This window comes from Oncorhynchus mykiss, chromosome 1, assembly GCF_057628025.1.
Source record: "Oncorhynchus mykiss isolate SJ-2025 chromosome 1, ASM5762802v1, whole genome shotgun sequence".
Classification (NCBI taxonomy): Eukaryota; Metazoa; Chordata; class Actinopteri; order Salmoniformes; family Salmonidae; genus Oncorhynchus; species Oncorhynchus mykiss.
Window position 1 is genome coordinate 9082213 of NC_143022.1, and position 27999 is coordinate 9110211.

Genomic DNA, 27999 nt, shown 5'->3' on the forward strand with positions numbered 1-27999 from the left:
AATGGCCACCTGCACTATTTTCATTGACCCCCTTTGTTATTGATGTATTTTTCTAATTGTTTTCCACTGACTCTCTTGAATTGGCTCGATGCACATTCACTACACTCTACCCACACATTCACTGTGACACTGACCGACTTTCACACTAGCTGCTGCTACTGTGTTTATTATCTATCCTGATTGCCTAGTCACTTTTACCCTTACCTACATGTACATACTGTATTACCTCAACTACCTCGCACCCATGCACATTGACTCGGTACTGGTACTCCTTGTATATAGCCTTGTTATTGTTATTGTGTTACTATTTAGAAAATATTTTCTTACTTTTTAACTCTGCATTGTTGGGAATGGGCTCGTAATAAAGCATCTCACAGTTGTTTTCGGCGTATGTGACCAATACGATTAGATTCTCATCTGAACAAATGAATGCTCTCGTTGTTATAATGAGGAATTTATTTAAATAATTTGGTTTTCCTTGAAGATTTGAATGTGCTGAGAAAGCCTTTTGTGATGGATCTAGACAATCTGGTGAAAAGGGAGGGTTTGCGACTCTTCTCTTCAAGTGGGAAGGACGATGCGATATCATAAATTCCCTCTGGAGAAAAGGAGCCATGAGATGTTGTCATCGTCTCTGCAACGAAAGACCATCCAGCATGCCATCAATTTACATTTTTACTCATGTATCAGACACTCTTATCCAGAGAGACTTACAAGGAGCAATTAGGATTAAGTGCCTTGCTCAAGAGCACATTGACAGATTTTGCCTCGTGAACTCAGGGATTCTGAACCAGCAACCTATCGGTTACTGGCCCAACCTCTTAACCCACTAGGCTACCACCCAGCCCACAGTACAGTATGTCATAGGTAACAACTCAGAGGAGTACAACGTCTTTCCAAATGAATTAGTGGAATGGTAAAGGGATAATGTCTCAGTCTTGACTGAGCAGCAGCCTAAACAGCATCAGGGCTTACCTGTAAAGTACACAGTAGGGGAAATGTTCTGAGGCTGGTACTCCAGAGACTCTTGAGGACAGAGGTTCTTACTAACATTCTTGGAACCCTGGTTGGTGGGAAAAGGCACATTAAAACAAACTGAAATGTTTTCGATATCTTAAAGTACAGCATATCAACTGCAAAGAACCAGTGCAATGCCATGACACAAAGAATCATATAAAAGGTCAACAGCAGTGTTATTCATGAAAGATGTATGTGTACTATACCTTTGTATTGAAGGTGAGGACCTGCTCTCCAGTACTGCTGATGGTATCCCTTTCCAAATCAAACACGCCTTCTACAATGTCACTGGTGGCCACGCTGGTAGCGGACTCAAAATAACATTTAGCAGTGGCTTTGGTGATCATTTGAAGAATGACCATGCAAGTAGAAGTCTTTGGATCGTTCTGGACTGAAACATCAAAGTTTATGTTTTCATACTCATCTGACCACTGTCTCAGGAAGCCCTTCACTGTCTCTTCAGCAAATATCTGGAGAAGCTGAGAGGAGAGCTCCTTGGATATGGCACATTGTTCCTTTCCCCATTTCAGCCTTGAAAGAATGGAGTCTGAAGCACTTTTGGCTGCTTCCAATGTTAAGACCTGTGGAGTGCTGTGGCTGTCCTGAAGGGCTATCACTTTATCCACCAATTCATGGCTGAAAATGTGGATGGTCCAAGTGGAAATTATTTTTCTCAATTTCCTAACAGCAGATCGGAGGTCGTCAAGATGAGAAGCACCCTGTCCATTTTCCTGTGTGTTCTCAACACTTTCCACCATAATGTCCACTACCACCCCAGCAGCTTGCCTGACTTTGTCCACAAAGGTTACAGGAAGTAAGTCCTCTGTGTGAAAGAAGTCCTCAATGATTGTGTTTCTAACAATGGGAAAGTCAATCTGAGCAGGAAACTCAGTGGGGATGGGAGTCCCGGGTAAAGCAAAGTGCCATTTCGACTGCCTTAATTTTGAAGTAGGTGTTAGAGAGATGGAAGAGCGTGAAGAAGAGGTATTTCTTGTATTTTGGCTGTCAGCACTCCTACAACGGATCGTGTCAATATCCTCCAGCATGGATCCTGAGAGCTCAGTGGTTTTAGGTAGTAATTTGTGCGGAATGTCCACACAGGCATCGTTTACACCAGGTGTAACACTTCTCTGGTTGACCTCAAGATGGCCGAGACTTGCTCTTTGTGATGCAGGACTGCTTTGATACGTAAAGATTTGGATTGAACCAAGTGTTGTGTCTGATCTTTGAAGATCTTTTCTGAGAAACTCCGTAATCTTACTTTGCAGACTGTAGTAGATGTTACGAGCAACAGACCAGATTCTTTTCTCAGAAACCTGTCCAGTGGTGAGCAGGGAGGTTCCAGATACCATGTCAGATGATTGGGTGGTCTGGGTGAGCTCCTGCTGGTCTTTCACCATGGTTTGTATAATATCAGTAGATGTGGTGGATGTAGATACAGACTGGAGGTACTTACCTTCCTCCACAATGTTAAATGATCTAGAGAGGACCTCACTCACTCCTTTCTCAGCTTTGGTTTGGAACTCATGACTAGAACGTTTTTGGAGGCTCTTTGTTGAAAGACTGTGGGAAGATGCAATGCCTTTGGAGGCAGCCGTGCTGCAATCTAGACTTACTGGAGAGGTTCGCTCAGGAGAACCTTGGAGACGTTCAAACATGTCTTCACATGGTGTTGGGGACCTTGACAAGGAGATGTCCTTCAGCTGAGACAGAACACCACCTACCAACATGTTGACCTCAAGGGACATATCAGATATTTTCTTTCCTACTGTGGAGAAGCAAGGTGCATTTGATGTCTGATCCTCGCATGAGGTCAAGATTGTTGAAATGACCTCTTTGGTACTATTGGTCAGTAGAGCCTCGTCTGTTTCAGTCCAGAGAAGTTTTGAACTCTCGCTGACACCCCTGTGTAGAGCCACTTCAAGGTTCAAACTGTGCAAGTGAGGCACACTCTTACTAGCTTGCCTCGAGTCCTGGCTTGCCAAACAAATGTGCTCCTTAGTCCCAAGATGTCCAGCGTCCTCTGTGGGTATATGACTAGACATTCTGCTCAGCATGTCTGACCTCCGCTGATGAATGATGAAGTCCTTTAATGTCTTCTGAATATTGTTATATAAACTAGTGGTAGCAGACCAGATCCTGCTCTGTAGCTTTTGTGCATTTTCCTGGAGGTCAGGTTCTCTCTCCTCTACTTCTGCAGGTTGCGCCAAGCTCTGCAGGTCTTCCACAAATGTTTCAATGATGCCAAAGGCAGCAGAATCCGCACAAATATCCTTTGACCATGTGTACTGGTTTTGAATGGAACAATACCTGGATGCTACAGAATAAGCAGGCTTTGCACTAGTTAAGCTACTGGTGGACTTTTTAACTAGGAACTCACTCACTGCTTGAGTGGCATTTCTCTTAAATTCCTCACTTGAGAGTTTTCTAATACAATCTAACAGACTGGTCAAAGAAGCTGTGGCCTTACTTCTGCTGTCCTCAATTTGACAGGGGAACTCACATACTATTGGTGATGAGGCCCTGGAATGGGCAATATCCCCAAGCTGAGCCAGAACACCCTCTACAAATTTCTCTCTCTCAATAGAGAAGCCTGATCCTTTTTCTCCAACAGTGTACAGGGCATCCTCCTTTGACAGTTCAGTGTTGTACAAGACCAGAAGCTCTGAGATGACTTCTTTGGTGCAAGTTGTCAGAAGGAGCTTGCTTTCTTCTGACTCAGTTTGTGCCCAAAGAAGTTTTGAGCACTCACTTAGGCCTCTTTGTAAAGTAACTGCACCAGTGGACTCTGGCAACTGAGGCTCACTCTTACTGGGCCTATATTTCATGTCTAAGCAAGGAAGTGGAACTGTCTCCTTAAACTCAGCATTTGTGATGTTGTCATCAGATGTGACAATGCTCTTTAGGGCAAATCTCTGAAGCTTGTCGAAATAATCTTTCAAGTTGTTTTGGATGCTGTGGTAAATGTGAACAGCAGCAGACCAGGCACTCTTCTGTTGGGGACTCTCTTCAGATTCAGCCAAAGACTTCATATCTGACACGAAAGTCTTAACAACTACTGACGCTGCTGAGCCCACTGGGTGAATTGACTCTGTCTTTACAATGCCAGACAATGTTTGACCTGATACAGCACCTGTTAACTCAGACTGAATGACTGAACTAGGAAGGCTCAAACTACTGACTTTTTTGTCAAGAACTCCACTCACTGCTTGTATTGCTGATGTTTGAAACTCCCGGCTAGAGAGTTTTTGGATGCTCTTAGATGTGAGCGTGCAGGAGGAACCAGATTCACTAATATTGTAGCTGCTCTCGTATTTCCTAATCAGGGCATCAAGATCCTCAATGAAGCCAACATGCGATGCCAAAAACGTGATCTTGTCCTTCAGATCTTCCAGCAAATTCTGTTCGTTCTCGTCAACAAAAGCCACCATTGTGTCAGAGATGGTGGTCATGACTTGCCCTGTTAGACTCTTGCTCTCTTGGTCAACTTTTTCAAGTTTAAAAGCCAGCTCTCTCACCATGCTGTCAGTCACCTTGGTCTGTGAGTCTCCCCTTACCGGTGTCACTAGAGAGGTTTGACTTGCGGAGGCACTCTTAACGACCACTGATAAGGCCGACTTGACATCTTTAGCCAACTCTGCCATTACAGCAGGGGTTAGCATCATAGAGCCTGCACTTCCAGATGGAGAATTGGACATGCATGCAAGTTTGGAGAGAGAACCTTGCAGGCTGTCCTGCACACAGGTGACAAGGGTGTCCTTTGAGACACCTAAGAGGACTTGTAGCGTCTCAGAGTTGGTTGTTTTCTTCTGCACATCAGACAGAGAGGTTAGAGTCCTTGGGGAAAAAAAACGCAGAAATCATCAAAGTCAAACAAATAATATGTAAGGCTGTGATGCACATTCAGTGTGTCAAATACATCTGCACCATTGAAAACAATGAGGAAAACGCTGCTGTTTCTCTGAGAAAAAACCTTAGTGTGATGTCAGCCTAACTGCTTAATTTCTAAAGCCCAATAAAATGTATTTTGTATAAGTCATTTGTATTGAAACTGGCGTGTAGATATCTATCTATCCTGGCAACATCTATCCTCTACAAAAATCCAAATTGCTATAAACTTCAAATACTGTAACTTCTAATAACTTCAAGGACAATCATAAATACAAGGCAGTTTGAAGAAATGTTAAAGGGAAATTTCTAAATGTTTCAACTTCATATTCATCATGTCCAGCACCACCCCTACATCAGCATATGTGAAAAACGGTAATTTCTATGTTTTGTAGTAAAAAAAGAAAGAGGAAGATAAGTGTTTTCTATGACATCATCAACCAATTAGTAGGAAATGCCTACTCATAATTGGTTAAAATCACACGATGCACACTGATGATGTCATTAGAATCTAGAGCTGAGCATTTAACCAACATTTTTGTTATTTTTCGGTTTTTAAACAATTAATTGACCGACATCGGCTCAATTATTTGAATTCCATATAGTTAATTTTTTTCTTCTTCTGTGAGCTCGATGCTCAGTTTCTGTAGAGATAAATCAGATCAAGCACGAACTATGCAATGTAGTAGGGAGTTGTAGTTTCCAACAGGCCAATATTCTACATAGTTTAGCACAGAAAATACGGCAATTAATTCCCATAATCCATTGCACGCCCACTTGCTTGTCCACTCTGTGTGGAGCAGATACGGAAACCTCATTGACTGAGACGGAGAGACGAGAGAATGCATGAGAGAGATAAAAAGCAGTTGCGTTGCGAGGATTCTCTACCTGGAAATACATGATCTAAGTGATTGACAGTTGGTGTTCAGCGGTCATAAAAGTAGGTCTTATTTACTTAGAAGAACTACTAAAATAGTGATTTTGTCAGACAGGATAAGCAGCAGCTCTATAGAGATGAGTTGATGACTTGGAATTAAATAATAAAGTCATCAAATAAATATTTTATATGAGAAAGTAAATGATGGTTGATATGTCATAAACAGTAATGGACAGTCACTACCATCATGGGACTTTTATTCATTGTTTTATTATGTGTTGTTACAGCATTCAACACACATAATCCATAGTGCATTCAAAGTCTAAAAAAAGTATTGAAATCCAAAACCGTGATTATTTTTTAAATATTTGATTTGAAACCAAACCAACCTCAAAAAGCACTAATTTCTCAGCACTATTGGAAACAGTTACGTCCCTCTATATTTTTTTTACTACAAAGCATGGAAATGTGTAATTTTCACATATGGTGATGCTGGAGATGAATATGAAGTTGTTAAATTTCCCTTTAAGAACATACCTCATGGCCCCCTTGGGCAGGTAGCTTCCACTGCCCAGACTGCCCTTAGTCAGGTAAATCTCCTTGAACTTAAGTTGTGATTCCTGTTCTTCTTCCTCTTCCTGCTCCATACAGTTGGAGGAAGGGTAGGGAGTCGGGATGCGAAAGCTATTGTAAGACTTTCGACTGCCTGGCCTCTTAGGTACACCAGCCTCAGTAAATCTCACGCGGGACTTGGTGTTAGTCTTATCGTCTAACAGACTGGTGAGTGACGCTGTGAGAGATCTCTGTGACAATGGAGAGGAGGCAGCATCTTGGATGCCCAGTAGTTCGTAAAGACCTGGGATGATGATCTGCATCAGCTTGTCCGATAAAAACTGGACAATCCTCAGACACAAGCCGGCAAGCTGTTGTTTTGTCAGCTGTATTCCAGAAACAGAAGAAGTGTTTTAAAATGTTGCATAGTGCGTCTTTTTAAAGCTTATGAACAAGGTTAAACATTAGGCAGAGTTTTCATGGTAATCTAATTAAATTGTCAGTAACATGATCTTACCGGGTCAAACATGCCCTCACGAATCCCCTTCCATTGCCTGAAAACAATATTGTTATAAATGTTGTCATATCAGGATGCGTGACAGAATTGTTTTTATTTAATTATTTGCCTGATCGTGAAGTTATACTTGCTTTGTGTCAGTTGTTTTGGCAAAATTGCAATGTGACAACTTTTCTAGCACTGAACATTTTTTTCAGATTGATCAGTTTCTAATTTGATCCTATTTCCTTGAAGGTGTGATAGTACCAAAGAAAACAGAACATACTTCTCAGTTAGGTTTTGAAGGAAGTCCATAAGTGTCAGATGTTCCACATTGTTGAGCTTTCCCTCTTCTGTGGTTTCCATCACTGAGGTTGCTCTGCTCCTGGTACAATTGCTCTGCTCCTGGTAGAAATGTAATTATATTGCAAATAATCAAACTTAATAAACAACAAATATCATACTGAAATAATTATTAACTGTTAAAGAGTGGAGGAGCATTGGCAACGTTGGGCCAATTAAACAACTGCAACACAACAGAGATGGTTGTGGTACGTCAACATTGCCAATGATAGCATCACTATAACATTTTATTGGATTAATGTTGTAATATGAAATGACAAGGTCAATTTACCATCTCATTGACAGCTTCAGAGGTCAGGTGGTCATCCATCACACAGACAGGCAGGTCTAGAGACTGGGACAAGGCTCTATGGTCATAACCAGGAGAGAATGGAAACATCAGAGCAGTCCCAATGGCAGAATCTAACCACTGTCTTCATGTCAAAGACTCACTCACTCATTTGCTTTGTCAAACCTACCCCTTAGAATGACTTTGATATTAAAAACCCAGGCTTTCCTAAAATGTTTACCTCAGCCAGTCTAGAACCCAGGTGTGTCTGCAAAACACATGTACTCCTCCATAAGGTTCATGGCTTGCCTATTGTTTTATCCCAGTACAAGAGGGGCAACTGGATTCAGGATTAAACACAAGCAGTCTTTAAGGTATATCTTATTACAGTTTAGGCCTACCTTATTATTTTCTTCCATCTGGCAATATCATTTTAAGGAATGAAATCTGTTTTGTTGCTAGTATTATTAGTAACTGTAGGAAAATACAGCTGTAGAGTACAAGAATCAGCTACTTTCTGAAGGGCAGCCAAGCTCATAAGCAATTTAGAACCTACAGACAATTATGACAAAGTTGGAACGCATGATTGCGTCACAAACGCCTTGTGGTCACATGTTATTTTAGGGCGTGGCTCCGCATTCGTGACCGGTTCTCTTATTTCTATTTCCCGGTATCCGATAGTGCTGGATTTTGCCATTAATACTTTTCTCATGCCGAAACCGGATTAAATACATACCGGTAGTTAAATGACAAAAATTATTATATTCGCAATGTCATTAAACAACAACAACATAAATAGCTACTACAGTACCATTTGTTTGATTTTTGTGGACCCACGACTAGACTTTATCCATGTTAGCTAGTTGCTAGCGATGCTATTCAGCATAGGCTGCTACGTGATAAACAGTTCGCGTTAGCGAATTAGCTACCTAGCTAGCCAGCCTAACAAGCTGTCACATCCAGTGGAAACCGATGCAACCCTGCTGCCAAATAAGGGCTAGCTCGATGACCCGTGGTAACAGTGAGGTCCCCATGAGTTTCAAGGCTTTAATAAGTGCTATCGTGCAGAAAAAGCGAATAAAATACTGGTTGATGAGCTAGCTAAGTTAGCAAGACGGGTATGACCGTTAACAGCGTGCATGCACAAATGCATGACGACACATTGTATCTCAGTGAAGCAGGCATGCAGAACGAGATCGCCCCACCAAGCCAGATAGTAGAGGGGTGCAACAACGCCGGGACACAGAGGCATAGCTCATACAATTATATTTTGTCCGGGTCAATGACTATCATTGTTGAATAATAAATACCTGCGTCAAATATATGGCATCGCATGCTAGTGCAAAGATAGCTTGCATGAGTTTTAAAAAATCAGGTGACCACTAGATGTCCTCGTATATCCACATTTAGATCAACTGTACTTGGTTTTTCATCAGCACTGTGAATGACAAGCCCACTGAATCTAGTTTAATAATCTTTATACTCAGCAGGTAGAGGCATAGGTACTTCAAATCAGTGCTTAATTTGAGCCGGATCATGCCAGAACAGGATCCGGCACCTTTCCGTTCTGGACTGTTTTGTTCCGGAACCTATTTGGCCGAATCCGGTACCTCTCGTGCCATGAAAAATAATGTTCACTTTTTGCTATGTAACAATTATAATAAAAGCGATCAAAGTTCATTCGAGTTGCCTCTTCGTCAATTATCCTGCCCCCTCATCTCTCCAGAGTTGCACTTCATAATTTGTTTCCTTATAGAATCATAGCTGCATGAAGGGTTCTGGAGGAATTTTCTAAAGTTACGGAATTACTGCTGTCTGTTCAGAAATAAATTAAATCATTCAGAATAGCCTAATACGTCATGAGAAGCCCTATAATTTAGCTACAGAGGACCAATAGCTTCTTTTTTAAATAGCCTAGCTGCGGATTGTAGCCCAATAACAAAGAATAGCCTACAGTCGGGAACGCGAGGCAAATCTGTCAGTGAAAAAACAGCAGGCAGACAAAACAGGCCTTTTGCAATATTTCAAATACAATCGAGGGAAAACACAGGTTGAAAAGCAATGACTCTTGCTGAAAAGATAAGACTATGCTGTAGACTACCAACATATTTGATCAACTCCCAAACATTGTTTTACAAAACAGAGAGAGGGAGAGATAGGCTTTTGACACGAGCGCATCGACAATCTCCAGCGAGTGAGCTGCGCATCATTGGGTGAGTCAGTGAAACTGGAAAGCATTTTTAGGACTAATTTCCTCCTCATATTGTAGCCTACTATATGTTTCTCCACAAACCTAGGCCTATAGGCTATTGATGGATTCAAGACAAGGTCGTTTTTATTGATCTCAGATACTAAGTTTGTCAGTGTCAAAGTAGCCTGCCATTTCGATCATTTGTGCGGATTAAAAAAAGATAATGCCAAAGTCTCCAGTCATGTAAAAGGATGTAGAATTGCACGAAATGTGGTTTTAAAAAGGCCAACACTTTCCCGGACCCTAGGCTACTAAAAATGTTCCCCATGTGTTCACCTACTTTAAATGGCTCTACTCTACTGCTCTACCCAAATGTGATGATATGCGTTCAATGCTCTATTATAATAGGTGATATTTTTTCTCATGAGTTCTGGTACCACAGAGCCCCCCCTCTGGCACCTCCCAATTTACAAATTAAGCTCTGCTTCAAATTTTTATTTTACAAGGCAAGTCAGTTAAAAACAAATTCTTATTTTCATTAAAGGCCTAGGAACAGTAACTGCCTGTTCAGGGGCAGAATGACAGATTTGTACCTTGTCAGTTCAGGGATTTGAACTTGCAACCTTTCGGTTACCAGTCCAACACTCTAACCACTAGGCTACTTGTCTTCTTGAAGGGTTTCATGTGAGCCTGTTTGCATCCCTCCCAGCTGCCCACTGCATTGAGGCTAGGTAAAACAGTCACCACAGATAAATCCATGATAACCAAAAACTTCAACAAGCATTTCTCAACGGCTGGCCATGCCTTCCTCCTGGCTTCTCCAACCTCGGCCAACAGCTCCATGGGAAAGGAAGATGATTCTAAGAAGCAATTTGTTCATTTGGCTGGTGTCAAGTAAAGTATGTGACTAGTACTTACAATAGGAGACATGGTTATGTGATGGGGTGATAGTACTTACAGTAGGAGACGTGATGGGGCGATCGTACTTACAGTAGGAGACGTGATGGGGCGATGGTACTTACAGTAGGAGACATGTGATGGGGCGATAGTACTTACAGTAGGAGACATGGTTATGTGATGGGGTGATAGTACCTACAGTAGGAGATATGGTTATGTGATGGGGCGATAGTACTTACAGTAGGAGACGTGATGGGGCGATAGTACTTACAGTAGGAGACATGTGATGGGGCGATAGTACTTACAGTAGGAGACGTGATGGGGCGATAGTACTTACAGTAGGAGACATGTGATGGGGCGATAGTACTTACAGTAGGAGACATGGTTATGTGATGGGGCGATAGTACTTACAGTAGGAGACATGTGATGGGGCGATAGTACTTACAGTAGGAGACATGTTATAGGGCGATAGTACTTACAGTAGGAGACAGCCACGCCAGCAGTGCTTTGTCAACATTGTCCCATCACGCACTAGTGACTCCTGTGGCGGGCCAGGCGCAGTGCACGCAGCAGTGCACGCTGACACGGTCGACACGGCTGGCTTCCAGGTTAAGCGGGCATGGTGTCATGAAGCAGTGTGGCTTGGCTGGGTTGTGTTTCGGAGGACGCACGGCTCTTGGCTCTCGCCTCTCCCAAGTCCATATGGGAGTTGTAGCAATGGGACAAGACTGTAACTACCAATTGGATACCACTAAATTGGAGAAGAAAAAAAAGAAGTCACCTTGGGGGTTTGTGGTATATGGCCAATATACCTCCACGTTGCGTTGTGCCTAAGAACAGCCCTTGGCCGTGGTATATTGGCCATATACCACACCTCCTTGGGCCTTATTTCTTAATTGTACACATTTGGACACTTTTACAATTATTGTATGGTAAACATTGACATCTGCCTGGGTGGAACACCCTCCATAATGGGTGTCTGTGTGGGACACCCTCCATTACGGCTCCATCAGTGTTGAGCCCTCTCACTCTGATTGTATGGGACACTCAATTACGGCTCCTTGTGTTTCCAATCTTCTTCCTCTGGCAGGATTACTTCCACGTGCAACTGTCAGACGACAAGCAGGTGAGGTACTTCCTGGAGCTGAGCTATGCTGGTGCCATCCTTCGGGACAGCTGGGTCCTGACAGACGTTGGCATCACCCCTAGCAGTGCCATCTGCTGCCTGCTGAAGGTACCAGCCAAACACCTAGCTGTTTCTACCCGTGCTTGAAAATGCATATCAAAGTGAGCTGGCTATTGCTTGAAACAGCTTCATACTATCATTAGCATAAAGTGTTTCAGATATAGTGTGGTAATATATAGTATGGTTATATAGTATGGTTATATAGTATGATTATATAGTATGATTATATAGTATGATTAGGTATGATTAGGTGATTTAGTTCATTCAAACAGGTGCCATTAATACAGGTAACGAGTGGAGGACAGAGGAGCCTCTTAAAGAAGAAGTTACAGGTCTGTGAGAGCCAGAAATGTTGCTTGTTTGTAGGTGACCAAATACTTATTTTCCACCATAATTTGCAAATAAATTCATTAAAAATCCTACAATGTGATTTTTCTGGATTTTTTTTCTTTCTCATTTTGTCTGTCATAGTTGAAGTGTACCTATGATAAAAATTACAGGCCTCTCTCATCTTTTTAAGTGGGAGAACTTGCACAATTGGTGGCTGACTAAATACTTTTTTGCCCCACTGTATAGTGTGGTGGTATATAGTATGGCGATATATAGTATGTTGAGGTCACCCTGCTTGAGACTTAAAGTAATATTGCCCTTGCTCAACCAAGACCATGGTTATGGTAGAGTATTTGGTTAGTAAGGACACTGCTTTATACCGAGACCATGGTTATGGTAGAGTGATTGATTAGTAAGAACACTGCTTCGTGAGTGTGAAGTGTTGTTGTACAGAGGTCCCTGGGTACATGTCCAGAGCCAGACAGGGACAGAACTCACTCTGTTCCACAAAGTTCTGTGGAAGATTTGCTAACAGAGGAGAGTGGTTATGTATCTAAGTACAAATTTAACCATCAGAATAATGTTTATTTGTGTTCCTTACTCCTTACTTACACATCCCATCATTGACATAGTCAAAGCCAGACCTTCTGTCTGTCTCTCCTTCTTGCTGGTTGACTAGAGTGGAAATCTATAGTATTGTATGGTTGACCTGGGATAGAGCTGAAATGTGGCCCGATGTAGTGTTGCCTTTGTACCAAACACCCTTACAGTCATAAACCTTTTCCCCATGTAATCGCCTCGACCTCAGTCTGGTGTTCGCTAACAGTATCTGAAGAGTCTGTATACCCAGTGGTGTATAGTACAGTAGAGCACAGCAGACTACAGTAAAGTACAGTAGACAGAGTACAGCAGACTACAGTAGAGTACAGTAGAGCACAGCAGAGTACAGTAGAGTACAGTAGAGCACAGCAGAGTACAGCAGACTACAGTAAAGTACAGCAGACAGAGTACAGTAGAGTACAGTAGAGTACAGTAGAGCACAGCAGAGTACAGTAGAGTACAGTAGAGCACAGCAGACTACAGTAGAGTACAGTAGAGCACAGCAGAGTACAGTAGAGTACAGTAGAGCACAGCAGAGTACAGCAGAGTACAGCAGACAGAGTACAGCAGAGTACAGTAGAGCACAGCAGAGTACAGCAGACAGAGTACAGTAGAGTACAGTAGAGCACAGCAGAGTACAGCAGACAGAGTGCAGTAGAGTACAGTAGAGCACAGCAGAGTACAGCAGACAGAGCACAGCAGAGAACAGTAGAGTACAGCAGAGTACAGCAGAGTACAGTAGAGCACAGCAGGCCGTATAGTAGGAGAAGAAGAGGCCCTTTGGGTTCATTGAAATACATATTCATATATTTATATATTCTTGACCCAGAAAATATAAAAAACTATCGGCCTATATCGAATCTTCCATTCCTCTCAAACATTTTAGAAAAGGCTGTTGCGCAACAACTCACTGCCTTCCTGAAGACAAACAATGTATACGAAATGCTTCAGTCTGGTTTTAGACCCCATCATAGCACTGAGACGGCACTTGTGAAGGTGGTAAATGACATTTTAATGGCATCGGACCGAGGCTCTGCATCTGTCCTCGTGCTCCTAGACCTTAGTGCTGCTTTTGATACCATCGATCACCACATTCTTTTGGAGAGATTGGAAACCCAAATTGGTCTACACGGACAAGTTCTGGCCTGGTTTAGATCTTATCTGTCGGAAAGATATCAGTTTGTCTCTGTGAATGGTTTGTCCTCTGACAAATCAACTGTAAATTTCGGTGTTCCTCAAGGTTCTGTTTTAGGACCACTATTGTTTTCACTATATATTTTACCTCTTGGGGATGTTATTCGAAAACATAATGTTAACTTTCACTGCTATGCGGATGACACACAGCTGTACATTTCAATTAAACATGGTGAAGCCCCAAAATTACCCTTGCTAGAAGAATGTGTTTCAAAGATAAGGAAGTGGATGGCTGCAAACTTTCTACTTTTAAACTCGGACAAAACAGAGATGCTTGTTCTAGGTCCCAAGAAACAAAGAGATCTTCTGTTGAATCTGACAATTAATCTTAATGGTTGTACAGTCGTCTCAAATAAAACTGTGAAGGACCTCGGCGTTACTCTGGACCCTGATCTCTCTTTTGAAGAACATATCAAGACCATTTCAAGGACAGCTTTTTTCCATCTACGTAACATTGCAAAAATCAGAAACTTTCTGTCCAAAAGTGATGCAGAAAAATTAATCCATGCTTTTGTCACTTCTAGGTTAGACTACTGCAATGCTCTACTTTCCGGCTACCCGGATAAAGCACTAAATAAACTTCAGTTAGTGCTAAATACGGCTGCTAGAATCCTGACTAGAACCAAAAAAAAAAAAAAATGTGATCATATTACTCCAGTGCTAGCCTCTCTACACTGGCTTCCTGTCAAAGCAAGGGCTGATTTCAAGGTTTTACTGCTAACCTACAAAGCATTACATGGGCTTGCTCCTACCTATCTCTCTGATTTGGTCCTGCCGTACATACCTACACGTACGCTACGGTCACAAGACGCAGGCCTCCTAATTGTCCCTAGAATTTTTAAGCAAACAGCTGGAGGCAGGGCTTTCTCCTATAGAGCTCCATTTTTATGGAACGGTCTGCCTACCCATGTCAGAGACGCAAACTCGGTCTCAACCTTTAAGTCTCTACTGAAGACTAATCTCTTCAGTGGGTCATATGATTGAGTGTAGTCTGGCCCAGGTGTGGGAGGGTGAACGGAAAGGCTCTGGAGCAACGAACCGCCCTTGCTGTCTCTGCCTGGCCGGTTCCCCTCTTTCCACTGGGATTCTCTGCCTCTAACCCTATTACAGGGGCTGAGTCACTGGCTTTACTGGGGCTCTCTGGGTTGAGTCACTGATGTGGTCATCCTGTCTGGGTTGGCGCCCCCCCCCCCCCCCCCTTGGGTTGTGCCGTGGCGGAGGTCTTTGTGGGCTATACTCAGCCTTGTCTCAGGATGGTAAGTTGGTGGTTGAAGATATCCCTCTAGTGGTGTGGGGGCTGTGCTTTGGCAACGTGGGTGGGGTTATATCCCTCCTGTTTGGCCCTGTCCGGGGGTGTCCTCGGAATGGGCCACAGTGTCTCCTGACCCCTCCTGTCTCAGCCTCCAGTATTTATGCTGCAGTAGTTTATGTGTCGGGGGGCTAGGGTCAGTTTGTTATATCTGGAGTACTTCTCCTGTCCTATTCGGTGTCCTGTGTGAATCTAAGTGTGCGTTCTCTAATTCTCTCCTTCTCTCTTTCTCTCTCTCGGAGGACCTGAGCCCTAGGACCATGCCCCAGGACTACCTGACATGATGACTCCTTGCTGTCCCCAGTCCACCTGGCTGTGCTGCTGCTCCAGTTTCAACTGTTCTGCCTTATTATTATTCGACCATGCTGGTCATTTATGAACATTTGAACATCTTGGCCATGTTCTGTTATAATCTCCACCCGGCACAGCCAGAAGAGGACTGGCCATCCCACATATGCTCTCTCTAATTCTCTCTTTCTTTCTCTCTCTCGGAGGACCTGAGCCCTAGGACCATGCCTCAGGAATACCTGACATGATGACTCCTTGCTGTCCCCAGTCCACCTGACTGTGCTGCTGCTCCAGTTTCAACTATTCTGCCTTATTATTATTCGACCATGCTGGTCATTTATGAACATTTGAACATCTTGACCATGTTTTGTTATAATCTCCACCCGGCACAGCCAGAAGAGGACTGGCCACCCCACATAGCCTGGTTCCTCTCTAGGTTTCTTCCTAGGTTTTGGCCTTTCTAGGGAGTTTTTCCTAGCCACCGTGCTTCTACACCTGCATTGCTTGCTGTTTGGGGTTTTAGGCTGGGTTTCTGTACAGCACTTTGAGATATCAGCTGATGTACGAAGGGCTATATAAATACATTTGATTTGATTTGATTTGATATTCATAATATTTCAGTTAACAATTTAATCAGCACCCAGATTAGTCTTCAATTTAATTTTCACCCAGATTAGTGTTCAATGTGATAGAACAAAACTCAGTACAGCACATGAATTAGAAAATGTTGTTACAAATTTGAGCCACGAGATGGTGGTAGATTATACATTTAAATAGCATGGACCTTTGATTTGTCTCTGGATAGAAATGACCCTTGGGCACAGATCTAGGATCAGTTTACTCTCACCAAATCCTAACCTTTACCATTAGCAGTAAAAACACAAACCAGACCTAAGATCAGTGCAAAGGAGCCACTTCATCTTACCCCTGTAATTATATGACTCCTAACTTATATATACTGAGTATACCACGCCATTGACCTGGGTATGGCCTTCCTTGTGCAGTAGATCAATGGTCCTCTGGCTCAACACCTTATGGATGTAACATAGAGACAAATGGACTGTATGGAACACATTCTTGGTTCATGGAAACCAGGAGGACAACCTGCATGTGTCTCTGTCTCCCAGGGGCTACTCTACGGTTGGACACCTGGGATGGGTGGGCGGAGTTCCTCAGAGGCTGCTTCCTGGGACACAGACTGACCGTCCAACGACACCTGTCTAGGGAGAGACCTGTGATGAGGTCAGAATACACATCTACACACTGAACTGTATGATAGACTTACTATCAACAGTGATGGTACTGAACCTTTATCTAGCTTACAATGATAGTACTGACCCTGTATATAGCTTACAATGATAGTACTGACCCTGTATATAGCTTACAATGATAGTACTGACCCTGTATATAGCTTACAATAATGGTACTGACCCTGTATTTAGCTTACAATGATAGTACTGACCCTGTATATAGCTTATATTCTCGTGTTTTTTTCCTTCATATGTTTTTTCTCTTACCCTGATATTTAATACTGCATTGTGGGAAAGAGCTTGCAAGTAAGCATTTTACTGTACTGTTTTATAACCCACTGTATCTTGTGAACTTGACAAAAAAAACTTGAAATAAATACATTGATTCTGTATTATTCCAGGTTCCAGCTCCGGGTGGCACTCTACATCGCTGCTTCTCTGGGCCACCTGGACCTGGCCGGCTGGCTGCTGGAGAGGGGGGTGCGTGTCATTGAGCCGGTGGGGGTTCACCCTTACCGTGAGTGGTGCCACCAGACGGCCCACCCCGACGTCGCCAAGTGTCCCGCTGTCGCCTCCATCGAGCGCGGCCAGCTCACCATCCTCAAACTCTGTATCGCCAGCAGCGTTCTGACCCTTGCCTGTCAGGATCCCCAGGGTCGTGACCCCCTGAGGATCGCCCTTCAGTACGGCCACAGGGAGCATGTGAGTCACCTGGCCACCAAGCTGTGCTCTGTGGTGGTCCTCCCAGGTATGGCCCTGCCCATGCGGACATACCTCCAGATAAAGGGCTGGGTGAGGCTGGGGCAGAGGAGGGCAGCATCCAGGCACTGCATGGGCCTCAACAGGGCTCCGTTCAGGACCAGGGTGGGCGACACGGTCCTGGTGGACGGCTTCACCCTCCCCAAGATGTCTTCCAAGCCCAGGAGGAGTGAGGCCAAGGCGGGTATCAGGGTGATGTCCACAGCCTCTCGACGTTTGACCCCCATCAACTGCCCATCTCATGTATCCTGCCCGCTCCGCGCCCTGGCATCCCAGGATAAACCTCTTCAACTACCGAAGCTACACCCTGTGGCCACAAGGGATGAAAGAGAGAAGAAGAGGGGATGTGGAGGGAAGGGATGTGAGGAGGATGAGAGTGGGGATCAGAACAGCAACCAATGGAGGAGCAGAGTCCCGCTCCTGCCCATTTCCAGAGACACCAATCTCAGACCTGTGTTTGCCTCACCAAACTCCGCCCAGATCCTCACCACCTCACTGGAGGCCTTTTCTCTCCACTGCGACCGCACACCCAGAGAAAACGCCATATACTGTTTGGCCTTGGCCAGGTTAGTCCAAGTTTAAATGACAGCTACGGTGAATATGAATATTTCTCTGGAGGTTTCTTATGAAAGGTGTGAATACTGTCAGAAGAAGCCTCCTATAATCAGTGGGGGGGGGGGGGGGGGGGACACATGTAAAAGCTGTTTACACACTTTTTATTTTATTTTGTGCAAGCATTTACCCACCTTTTGTGGAAGATGCATTGAAAGTAGAGGGAGCGTTACTTCTTTAATCCTGAACGGCAATCAGCATTTACCAGTCAATGGTTTTACCACTACATCACTGCCTATGATATACCCTTATCCTCCCTGAATAGATTTCAGTACAAACAAATCATGAGCCAACCATCATGCTTAGAAGGTACATAGTCAAATCAAATCAAACTTTATTTGTCACATGCGCTGAATACAACAAGTGTAGATCTTTCCGTGAAATACTTTACTTACAGGCCCTTAACAAACAGTGCAGTTCAAGAAGAGTTGAAGAGAATATTTACCCAATAAACTAAAGTAACAAATAATAAAACATTTGAACTTTTCCGGTGGCCATTTGATTAATTGTTCAGCAGTCTTATGACTTGGGGTTAGAAGCTGTTATAGGTTTACCCTAACAAGTCCTGAAACAAATCATGAGCCAACTATCATGCTTAGAAGGTATATAGTGTCAGTCTTCTTGGTTCACCCTAACAAGTTGTTTCAGTATGGGGAGAGGATAGAATGTAAGGGTGCTTCATTAATGTATTGAGGCCATTACATATACAGTATTTCACAATGCTAGGACACAGATTTGGTCTCCTAACCTTGTTCTGGTTGATTGACTCTCTAACAGTGCCTTCACACAGAGACCATGGTTGCAGCAGCTGAATGTAGCGCGGACTCTGTCCAGGAGGAGTGCTCAGCACATTGGGTAGACACCAGGATCCTGGTCATTAGGCAGATTAAACATACTGAAACAAGGAGGGACAACCTGGAATTGTCCAAAAAGGAACTCTTATTTGAGTTTTTATTTTTTACAGTGAACAAGATGAGACTTTGGAACGGATGATGCCTGAAACAATGCGGACAACTTAGAATTTCGTTCCTTTGGATGAGGCTTATAGATATAGTCAGTACTGTGTTTGATTTGTGTGCAGAAAGTTTACAACGGCAGGCAGTGGATTCTCAGTCATTCCTCTCAAGTAACAAAAAACGTATCATATTTCACTGGCTATTTGTAGTAGCCAAATGTGAATGGAATTATTATTATTCTAGAATCATTCAGTTGACTGAATGTGACTATGTGATTGTACTGTATGTGATTGTACTGAATGTGACTATGTGATTGTACTGAATGTGACTATGTGGTTGTGCTGTATGTGATTGTACTGTACGTAATTGTAAGTGTTTGACATGGGTCTAATTGAGGCTCCAACCCCCTGCCTTAAAACTCTTTTATTAAGATGTGGATCATTATTGCTCATATGAGTCTGTGCAGTGTCAAAATAATAAATTCTTATTTACAATGATGGCCAAACCCGGACGACGCTGGGCCAATTATGCAGCACCCTATGAAACTCCCAATCACTTGGGAGTGGGAAGGATACCAAATCCAATATCACACACTTCTTCCTTAGTATTCTGAGAACTGTCAGATAGCTGTGAGAGCTATGAGTGGATCGTGGACCCATGCATAAATGATAACTTTACTGTAACTCAGTGGGGCAAGTAGAACATCCGGGTTAGTGTATGTGCATTATCTGGACAGTTGATTGTCTTTGTCTCAAAGCCTTTCCATTTCTGGGGTATTGAAGAAGCTTCTGATCTCAACCTTCTTGACAGGTAAGAAACACTTGGTTAGTGTATGTGTCTTATCCAATGGGTTGTCAGGTGAACGTTGAAGATGCTTCTTGGAGGTGATCTAATGATGTCATTGAATCGCTCTCATTGAGTTGCTCACTGGACAAGACAATTATTCACTGAAAATTAAATCTGTCTTTCATTTCACTTATGTTGATACTTGATTGGCTATTTGCTGTCTTTTGAAAATACAAAAATAAATATAACTGTTTTATGAAACACTTGTAGACATTCATTGTTTTCAAAATCATATTTTCAGCAAAACAGATACATACGTTTACAATATGACATCAAATCAAATAAAAATAAAGTAAGTGATATGTAAATGATTGGCAAAAGGCTCCAACCACCCAAGTCATAGACTGTTCACTCTGCTACCACACGGCAAGCGATACGAGAGCACCAAGTCTGGGACAAAAGGCTCCTTAACAGCTTCTACCCCCAAGTCATTAGACTGCTGAACAGCTTCTACCCCCAAGTCATTAGACTGCTGAACAGCTTCTACCCCCAAGTCATTAGACTGCTGAACAGCTTCTACCTCCAAGTCATTAGACTGCTGAACAGCTTCCACCCTCAAGTCATTAGACTGCTGAACAGCTTCTACCCCCAAGTCATTAGACTGCTGAACAGCTTCTACCCCCAAGTCATTAGACTGCTGAACAGCTTCCACCCCAACTCATTAGACTGCTGAACAGCTTCTACCCCCAAGTCATTAGACTGCTGAACAGCTTCTACCCCCAAGTCATTAGACTGCTGAACAGCTTCTACCCTCAAGTCATTAGACTGCAGAACAGCTTCTACCCCCAAGTCATTAGACTGCTGAACAGCTTCCACCCTCAAGTCATTAGACTGCTGAACAGCTTCTACCCCCAAGTCATTAGACTGCTGAACAGCTTCTACCCCCAAGTCATTAGACTGCTGAACAGCTTCCACCCCCAACTCATTAGACTGCTGAACAGCTTCTACCCCCAAGTCATTAGACTGTTGAACAGCTTCTACCCCCAAGTCATTAGACTGCTGAACAGCTTCTACCCTCAAGTCATTAGACTGCTGAACAGCTTCTACCCCCAAGTCATTAGACTGCTGAACAGCTTCTACCCCCAAGTCATTAGACTGCTGAACAGCTTCTACCCCCAAGTCATTAGACTGCTGAACAGCTTCCACCCCCAACTCATTAGACTGCTGAACAGCTTCTACCCCCAAGTCATTAGACTGCTGAACAGCTTCTACCCCCAAGTCATTAGACTGCTGAACAGCTTCTACCCCCAAGTCATTAGACTGCTGAACAGCTTCTACCCCCAAGCCATAAGACTGCTGAACAGCTTCTACCCCCAAGCCATTAGACTGCTGAACAGCTTCTACCCCCAAGCCATCAGACTGATGAACGTTAATTAAATGGCCACCTGCACTATTTGCATTGACCCCCTTTGTTATTGATGTATTTTTCTAATTGTTTTCCACTGACTCTCTTGAATTGGCTCGATGCACACTCACTACACTCTACCCACACATTCACTGTGACACTGACCGACTTTCACACTAGCTGCTGCTACTGTGTTTATTATCTATCCTGATTGCCTAGTCACTTTTACCCTTACCTACATGTACATACTGTATTACCTCAACTACCTCGCACCCATGCACATTGACTCGGAACTGGTACTCCTTGTATATAGCCTTGTTATTGTTATTGTGTTACTATTTAGAAAACATTTTCTTACTTTTTAACTCTGCATTGTTGGGAATGGGCTCGTAATAAAGCATCTCACAGTTGTTTTCGGCGTATGTGACCAATACGATTAGATTCTCATCTGAACAAATGAATGCTCTCGTTGTTATAATGAGGAATTTATTTAAATAAATGTGGTTTTCCTTGAAGATTTGAATGGGCTGAGAAAGCCTTTCGTGATGGATCTAGACAATCTGGTGAAAAGGGAGGGTTTGCGACTCTTCTCTTCAAGTGGGAAGGACGATGCGATATCATAAATTCCCTCTGGAGAAAAGGAGCCATGAGATTTTGTCATCGTCTCTGCAACGAAAGACCATCCAGCATGCCATCAATTTACATTTTTTCTCATTTATCAGACATCAGACAGACTTATCCAGAGAGACTTACAAGGAGCAATTAGGATTTGCTCAAGAGCACATTGACAGATTTTGCCTCGTGAACTCAGGGATTCTGAACCAGCAACCTATCGGTTACTGGCCCAACCTCTTAACCCACTAGGCTACCACCCAGCCCACAGTACAGTATGTCATAGGTAACAACTCAGAGGAGTACAACGTCTTTCCAAATGAATTAGTGGAATGGTAAAGGGATAATGTCTCAGTCTTGACTGAGCAGCAGCCTAAACAGCAGCAGGGCTTACCTGTAAAGTACACAGTAGGGGAAATGTTCTGAGGCTGGTACTCCAGAGACTCTTGAGGACAGAGGTTCTTACTAACATTCTTGGAACCCTGGTTGGTGGGAAAAGGCACATTAAAACAAACTGAAATGTTTTCGATATCTTAAAAGTACAGCATATCAACTGCAAAGAAGCAGTGCAATGCCATGACACAAAGAATCATATAAAAGGTCAACAGCAGTGTTATTCATGAAAGATGTATGTGTACTATACCTTTGTATTGAAGGTGAGGACCTGCTCTCCAGTACTGCTGATGGTATCCCTTTCCAAATCAAACACGCCTTCTACAATGTCACTGGTGGCCACGCTGGTAGCGGACTCAAAATAACATTTAGCAGTGGCTTTGGTGATCATTTGAAGAATGACCATGCAAGTAGAAGTCTTTGGATCGTTCTGGACTGAAACATCAAAGTTTATGTTTTCATACTCATCTGACCACTGTCTCAGGAAGCACTTCACTGTCTCTTCAGCAAATATCTGGAAAAGCTGAGAGGAGAGCTCCTTGGATATGGCACATTGTTCATTTCCCCATTTCAGCCTTGAAAGAATGGAGTCTGAAGCACTTTTGGCTGCTTCCAATGTTAAGACCTGTGGAGTGCTGTGGCTGTCCTGAAGGGCTATCACTTTATCCACCAATTCATGACTGAAAATGTGGATGGTCCAAGTGGAAATGATTTTTCTCAATTTCCTAACAGCAGATCGGAGGTCGTCAGGATGAGAAGCACCCTGTCCATCTTCCTGTGTGTTCTCAACACTTTCCACCATAATGTCCACTACCACCCCAGCAGCTTGCCTGACTTTGTCCACAAAGGTTACAGGAAGTAAGTCCTCTGTGTGAAAGAAGTCCTCAATGATTGTGTTTCTAACAATGGGAAAGTCAATCTGAGCAGGAAACTCAGTGGGGATGGGAGTCCCGGGTAAAGCAAAGTGCCATTTCGACTGCCTTAATTTTGAAGTAGGTGTTAGAGAGATAGAAGAGCGTGAAGAAGAGGTATTTCTTGTATTTTGGCCGTCAGCACTCCTACAACGGATCGTGTCAATATCCTCCAGCATGGATCCTGAGAGCTCAGTGGTTTTAGGTAGTAATTTGTGCGGAATGTCCACACAGGCATCGTTTCCACCAGGTGTAACACTGCTCTGGTTGACCTCAAGATGGCCGAGACTTGCTCTTTGTGATGCAGGACTGCTTTGATATGTAAAGATTTGGATTGAACCAAGTGTTGTGTCTGATCTTTGAAGATCTTTTCTGAGAAACTCCGTAATCTTACTTTGCAGACTGTAGTAGATTTTACGAGCAACAGACCAGATTCTTTTCTCAGAAACCTGTCCAGTGGTGAGCAGGGAGGTTCCAGATACCATGTCAGATGATTGGGTGGTCTGGGTGAGCTCCTGCTGGTCTTTCACCATGGTTTGTATAATATCAGTAGATGTGGTGGATGTAGATACAGACTGGAGGTACTTATCTGTTGTACCTTCCTCCACAATGTTAAATGATCTAGAGAGGACCTCACTCACTCCTTTCTCAGCTTTGGTTTGGAACTCATGACTAGAACGTTTTTGGAGGCTCTTTGTTGAAAGACTGTGGGAAGATGCAATGCCTTTGGAGGCAGCAGTGCTGCAATTTAGACTTACTGGAGAGGTTCGCTCAGGAGAACCTTGGAGACGTTCAAACATGTCTTCACATGGTGTTGGGGACCTTGACAAGGAGATGTCCTTCAGCTGAGACAGAACACCACCTACCAACATGTTGACCTCAAGGGACATATCAGATATTTTCTTTCCTACTGTGGAGAAGCAAGGTGCATTTGATGCCTGATCCTCGCATGAGGTCAAGATTGTTGAAATGACCTCTTTGGTACTATTGGTCAGTAGAGCCTCGTCTGTTTCAGTCCAGAGAAGTTTTGAACTCTCGCTGACACCCCTGTGTAGAGCCACTTCAAGGTTCAAACTGTGCAAGTGAGGCACACTCTTACTAGCTTGCCTCAAGTCCTGGCTTGCCAAACAAATGTGCTCCTTAGTCTCAAGATGTCCAGAGTCCTCTGTGGGTATATGACTAGACATTCTGCTCAGCATGTCTGACCTCCGCTGATGAATGATGAAGTCCTTTAATGTCTTCTGAATATTGTTATATAAACTAGAGGTAGCAGACCAGATCCTGCTCTGTAGCTTTTGTGCATTTTCCTGGAGGTCAGGTTCTCTCTCCTCTACTTCTACAGGTTGCGCCAAGCTCTGCAGGTCTTCCACAAATGTTTCAATGATGCCAAAGGCAGCAGAATCCGCACAAATATCCTTTGACCATGTGTACTGGTTTTGTATGGAACAAGACCTGGATGCTACAGAATAAGCAGGCTGTGCACTAGTTAAGCTACTGGTGGACTTTTTAACTAGGAACTCACTCACTGCTTGAGTGGCATTTCTCTTAAATTCCTCACTTGAGAGTTTTCTAATACAATCTAACAGACTGGTCAAAGAAGCTGTGGCCTTACTTCTGCTGTCCTCAATTTGACAGGGGAACTCACATACTATTGGTGATGAGGCCCTGGAATGGGCAATATCCCCAAGCTGAGCCAGAACACCCTCTACAAATTTCTCTCTCTCAATAGAGAAGCCTGATCCTTTTTCTCCAACAGTGTACAGGGGGTCCTCCTTTGACATCTCAGTGTTGTACAAGACCAGAAGCTCTGAGATGACTTCTTTGGTGCAAGTTGTCAGAAGGAGCTTGCTTTCTTCTGACTCTGTTTTTGCCCAAAGAAGTTTTGAGCTCTCACTTAGGCCTCTTTGTAAAGTAACTGCACCAGTGGACTCTGGCAACTGAGGCTCACTCTTACTGGGCCTATATTTCATGTCTAAGCAAGGAAGTGGAACTGTCTCCTTAAACTCAGCATTTGTGATGTTATCATCAGATGTGACAATGCTCTTTAAGGCACATCGCTGAAGCTTGCCGAAATAATCTTTCAAGTTGTTTTGGATGCTGTGGTAAATGTGAACAGCAGCAGACCAGGCACTCTTCTGTTGGGGACTCTCTTCAGATTCAGCCAAGGACTTCATATCTGACACGAAAGTCTTAACAACTACTGACGCTGCTGAGCCCACTGGGTGAATTGACTCTGTCTTTACAATGCCAGACAATGTTTGACCTGACACAGCACCTGTTAACTCAGACTGAACGACTGAACTAGGAAAGCTCAAACTACTGACTTTTTTGTGAAGAACTCCACTCACTGCTTGTATTGCTGATGTTTGAAACTCCCGGCTAGAGAGTTTTTGGATGCTCTTAGATGTGAGCGTGCAGGAGGAACCAGATTCACTAATATTGTAGCTGCTCTCGTATTTCCTTATCAGGGCATCAAGATCCTCAATGAAGCCAACATGCGATGCCAAAAACGTGATCTTGTCCTTCAGATCTTCCAGCAAATTCTGTTCGTTCTCGTCAACAAAAGCCACCATTGTGTCAGAGATGGTGGTCATGACTTGCCCTGTTAGACTCTTGCTCTCCTGGTCAACTTTTTCAAGTTTAGCAGCCAGCTCTCTCACCATGCTCTCAGTCATCTTGGTCTGTGAGTCTCCCCTTACCGGTGTCACTAGAGAGGTTTGACTTGCGGAGGCACTCTTAACGACCACTGATAAGGCAGACTTGACATCTTTAGCCAACTCTGCCATTACAGCAGGGGTTAGCATCATAGAGCCTGCACTTCCAGATGGAGAATTGGACATGCATGCAAGTTTGGAGAGAGAACCTTGCAGGCTGTCCTGCACACAGGTGACGAGGGTGTCCTCTGAGACACCTAAGAGGACTTGTAGCAAGTCAGAGTTGGTTGTCTTCTTCTGCACATCAGACAGAGAGGTTCTTGAAAAAAAAAAAAAGAAATCATCACAGTCAAACAAATAATATGTAATGCTGTGAGGAACGTTGCTCTGGTGGAGGTGTGTCAACCACATCTAATGATAAAAAATAATAATTTATTCAACTTCTATAGTTCTTTTCATTACAGAAAGATAAATGAGAAAAGCCTTTAAAGCCTTTAAACAGCTTGGAAAATTCCAGAAAAGGATGTCATGGCTTTAGAAGCTTATGTTAGGCTAATTGACATCATTTGGGTCTGTGGATGTATTTCAAGGCCAACCTTCAAACTCAGTGCCTCTTCACTTGACATCATGAGAAAATCAAAAGAAATCCGCCAAGACCTCAGAAAAAGAATTGGTTCATCCTTGGGAGCAATTTCCAAATGGCTGAAGGTACCACGTTCATCTGTACAAACAATAGTACGCAAGTATAAACACCATGGGACCACGCAGCCGTCATACCACTCAGGAAGGAGACGCGTTTTGTCTCCTAGAGATGAACGTACTTGGGTGCGAAAAGTGCAAATCAATCCAGCAATGGACCGTGTGAAGATGCTGGAGGAAACAGGTACAAAAGTATCTATATCCACAGTAAAACGAGTCCTATATCGACATTACCTGAAAGGCCGCTCAGCAGGGAAGAAGCCACTGCTCCGGAAGCCGCCATAAAAAACCCAGACTACGGTTTGCAACTGCACATGGGGACAAAGATCGTACTTTTTGGAGAAATGTCCTCTGGTCTGATGAAACCAAAATAGAACTGTTTGGGCATAATGACCATCATTATGTTTGGAGGAAAAAGGGTGACGCTTGCAAGCTAAAGAACACCTCCCAACCGTGAAGCACGGGGGTAGCAGAATCATGTTGTGGGGGTGCTTTGCTGCAGGAGGGTCTAGTGCACTTCACAAAATAGATAGCATCATGAGGCTGGAAAATTATGTGGATATATTGAAGCAACATCTCAAGACTTCAGTCAGGAAGTTAAAGCTTGGTCGCAAATGGGTCTTCCAAATGGACATGACCCCAAGCATACTTCCAAAGTTGTGGCAAAATGACTTAAGAACAACAAAGTCAAGGTATTGGAGTGGCCAACACAAAGCCCTGACCTCAATCCTATAGAACATTTGTGGGCAGAACTGAAAAAGCTTGTGCAAGCAAGGAGGCCTACAAACCTGACTCAGTCATACCAGCTCTGTCAGGAGGAATGGGCGAAAATTCTCCCAACTTATTGTGGGAAGCTTGTGGAAGGCTACCCAAAACATTTGACCCAAGTTAAACAATTTATAGGCAATGCTACCAAATACTATTTGAGTGTATGTAAACTTCTGACCCACTGGGAATGTGAAGAAAGAAATAAAAGCTGAAATAAATTATTCTTTCTTCTTCTATTATTCTGACATTTCACATTCTTAAAATAAAGTGGTGATTTTAACTGACCTAAAACAGGGACATTTTACTAGGATTAAATGTCAGGAATTGTGAAAAACTGAGTTTAAATGTACTTGGCTAAGGTGTATGTAAACTCCGAATTCAACTTTATATGGCCATATCTATCCTCTAAAAAAAAAAGTGAAATTGCTATAAACATCAAATACTGTTGAAGGACAATCATAAATAAAAGGCAGTATTGAAGAATGGTTACAGACATACCTCATGGCTGGCTTGGGCAATGGTTTTGGGCAGTAGCTTCCACTGCCCAGACTGCCCATCTCCTTAGTCAGGTACATCTCCTTGAACTTAGGTTGTTGTGATTCCTGCTCTTCTTCCTCTTCCTGATCCATACAGTTGGAGGAAGGGTAGGGAGTCGGGATGCGAAAGCTATTGTAAGACTTTCGACTGCCTGGCCTCTTAGGTACACCAGCCTCAGTAAATCTCACGCGGGACTTGGTG

At 43.3% G+C, this 27999-nt stretch overlaps 1 protein-coding gene across 1 annotated transcript; it reads right to left on the reverse strand.

Annotated features, from left to right (window-relative positions):
- Positions 1-447: 447 nt before the first annotated feature.
- LOC110514646 (uncharacterized) lies at positions 448-27890 on the reverse strand. The gene is made up of 12 exons (XM_090182607.1): positions 27760-27890; positions 22480-26113; positions 22231-22318; positions 21724-21890; positions 17917-17980; positions 17426-17616; positions 17133-17384; positions 6852-6881; positions 6320-6720; positions 1224-4854; positions 976-1063; positions 448-634 (listed from the first exon to the last, which is right to left on the reverse strand). The coding sequence occupies exons 1-12, from the start codon at positions 27888-27890 to the stop codon at positions 456-458; spliced, it is 8856 nt and encodes a 2951-aa protein (XP_090038733.1). The 3' UTR covers positions 448-455.
- Positions 27891-27999: the final 109 nt, after the last annotated feature.

Coding starts and splice junctions, on each gene's coding strand:
- LOC110514646 (XM_090182607.1), bottom strand. CDS start 27,890: ATGGATCAGGAAGAGGAAGAAGAGCAGGAATCACAACAACCTAAGTTC. Junction 17,385..17,425: donor CCACCACAGAGCACAGCTTG/GTGGCCAGGTGA, acceptor GCCGTACTGAAG/GGCGATCCTCAGGGGGTCAC. Junction 1,064..1,223: donor TCCTCACCTTCAATACAAAG/GTATAGTACACA, acceptor CCCACCAACCAG/GGTTCCAAGAATGTTAGTAA.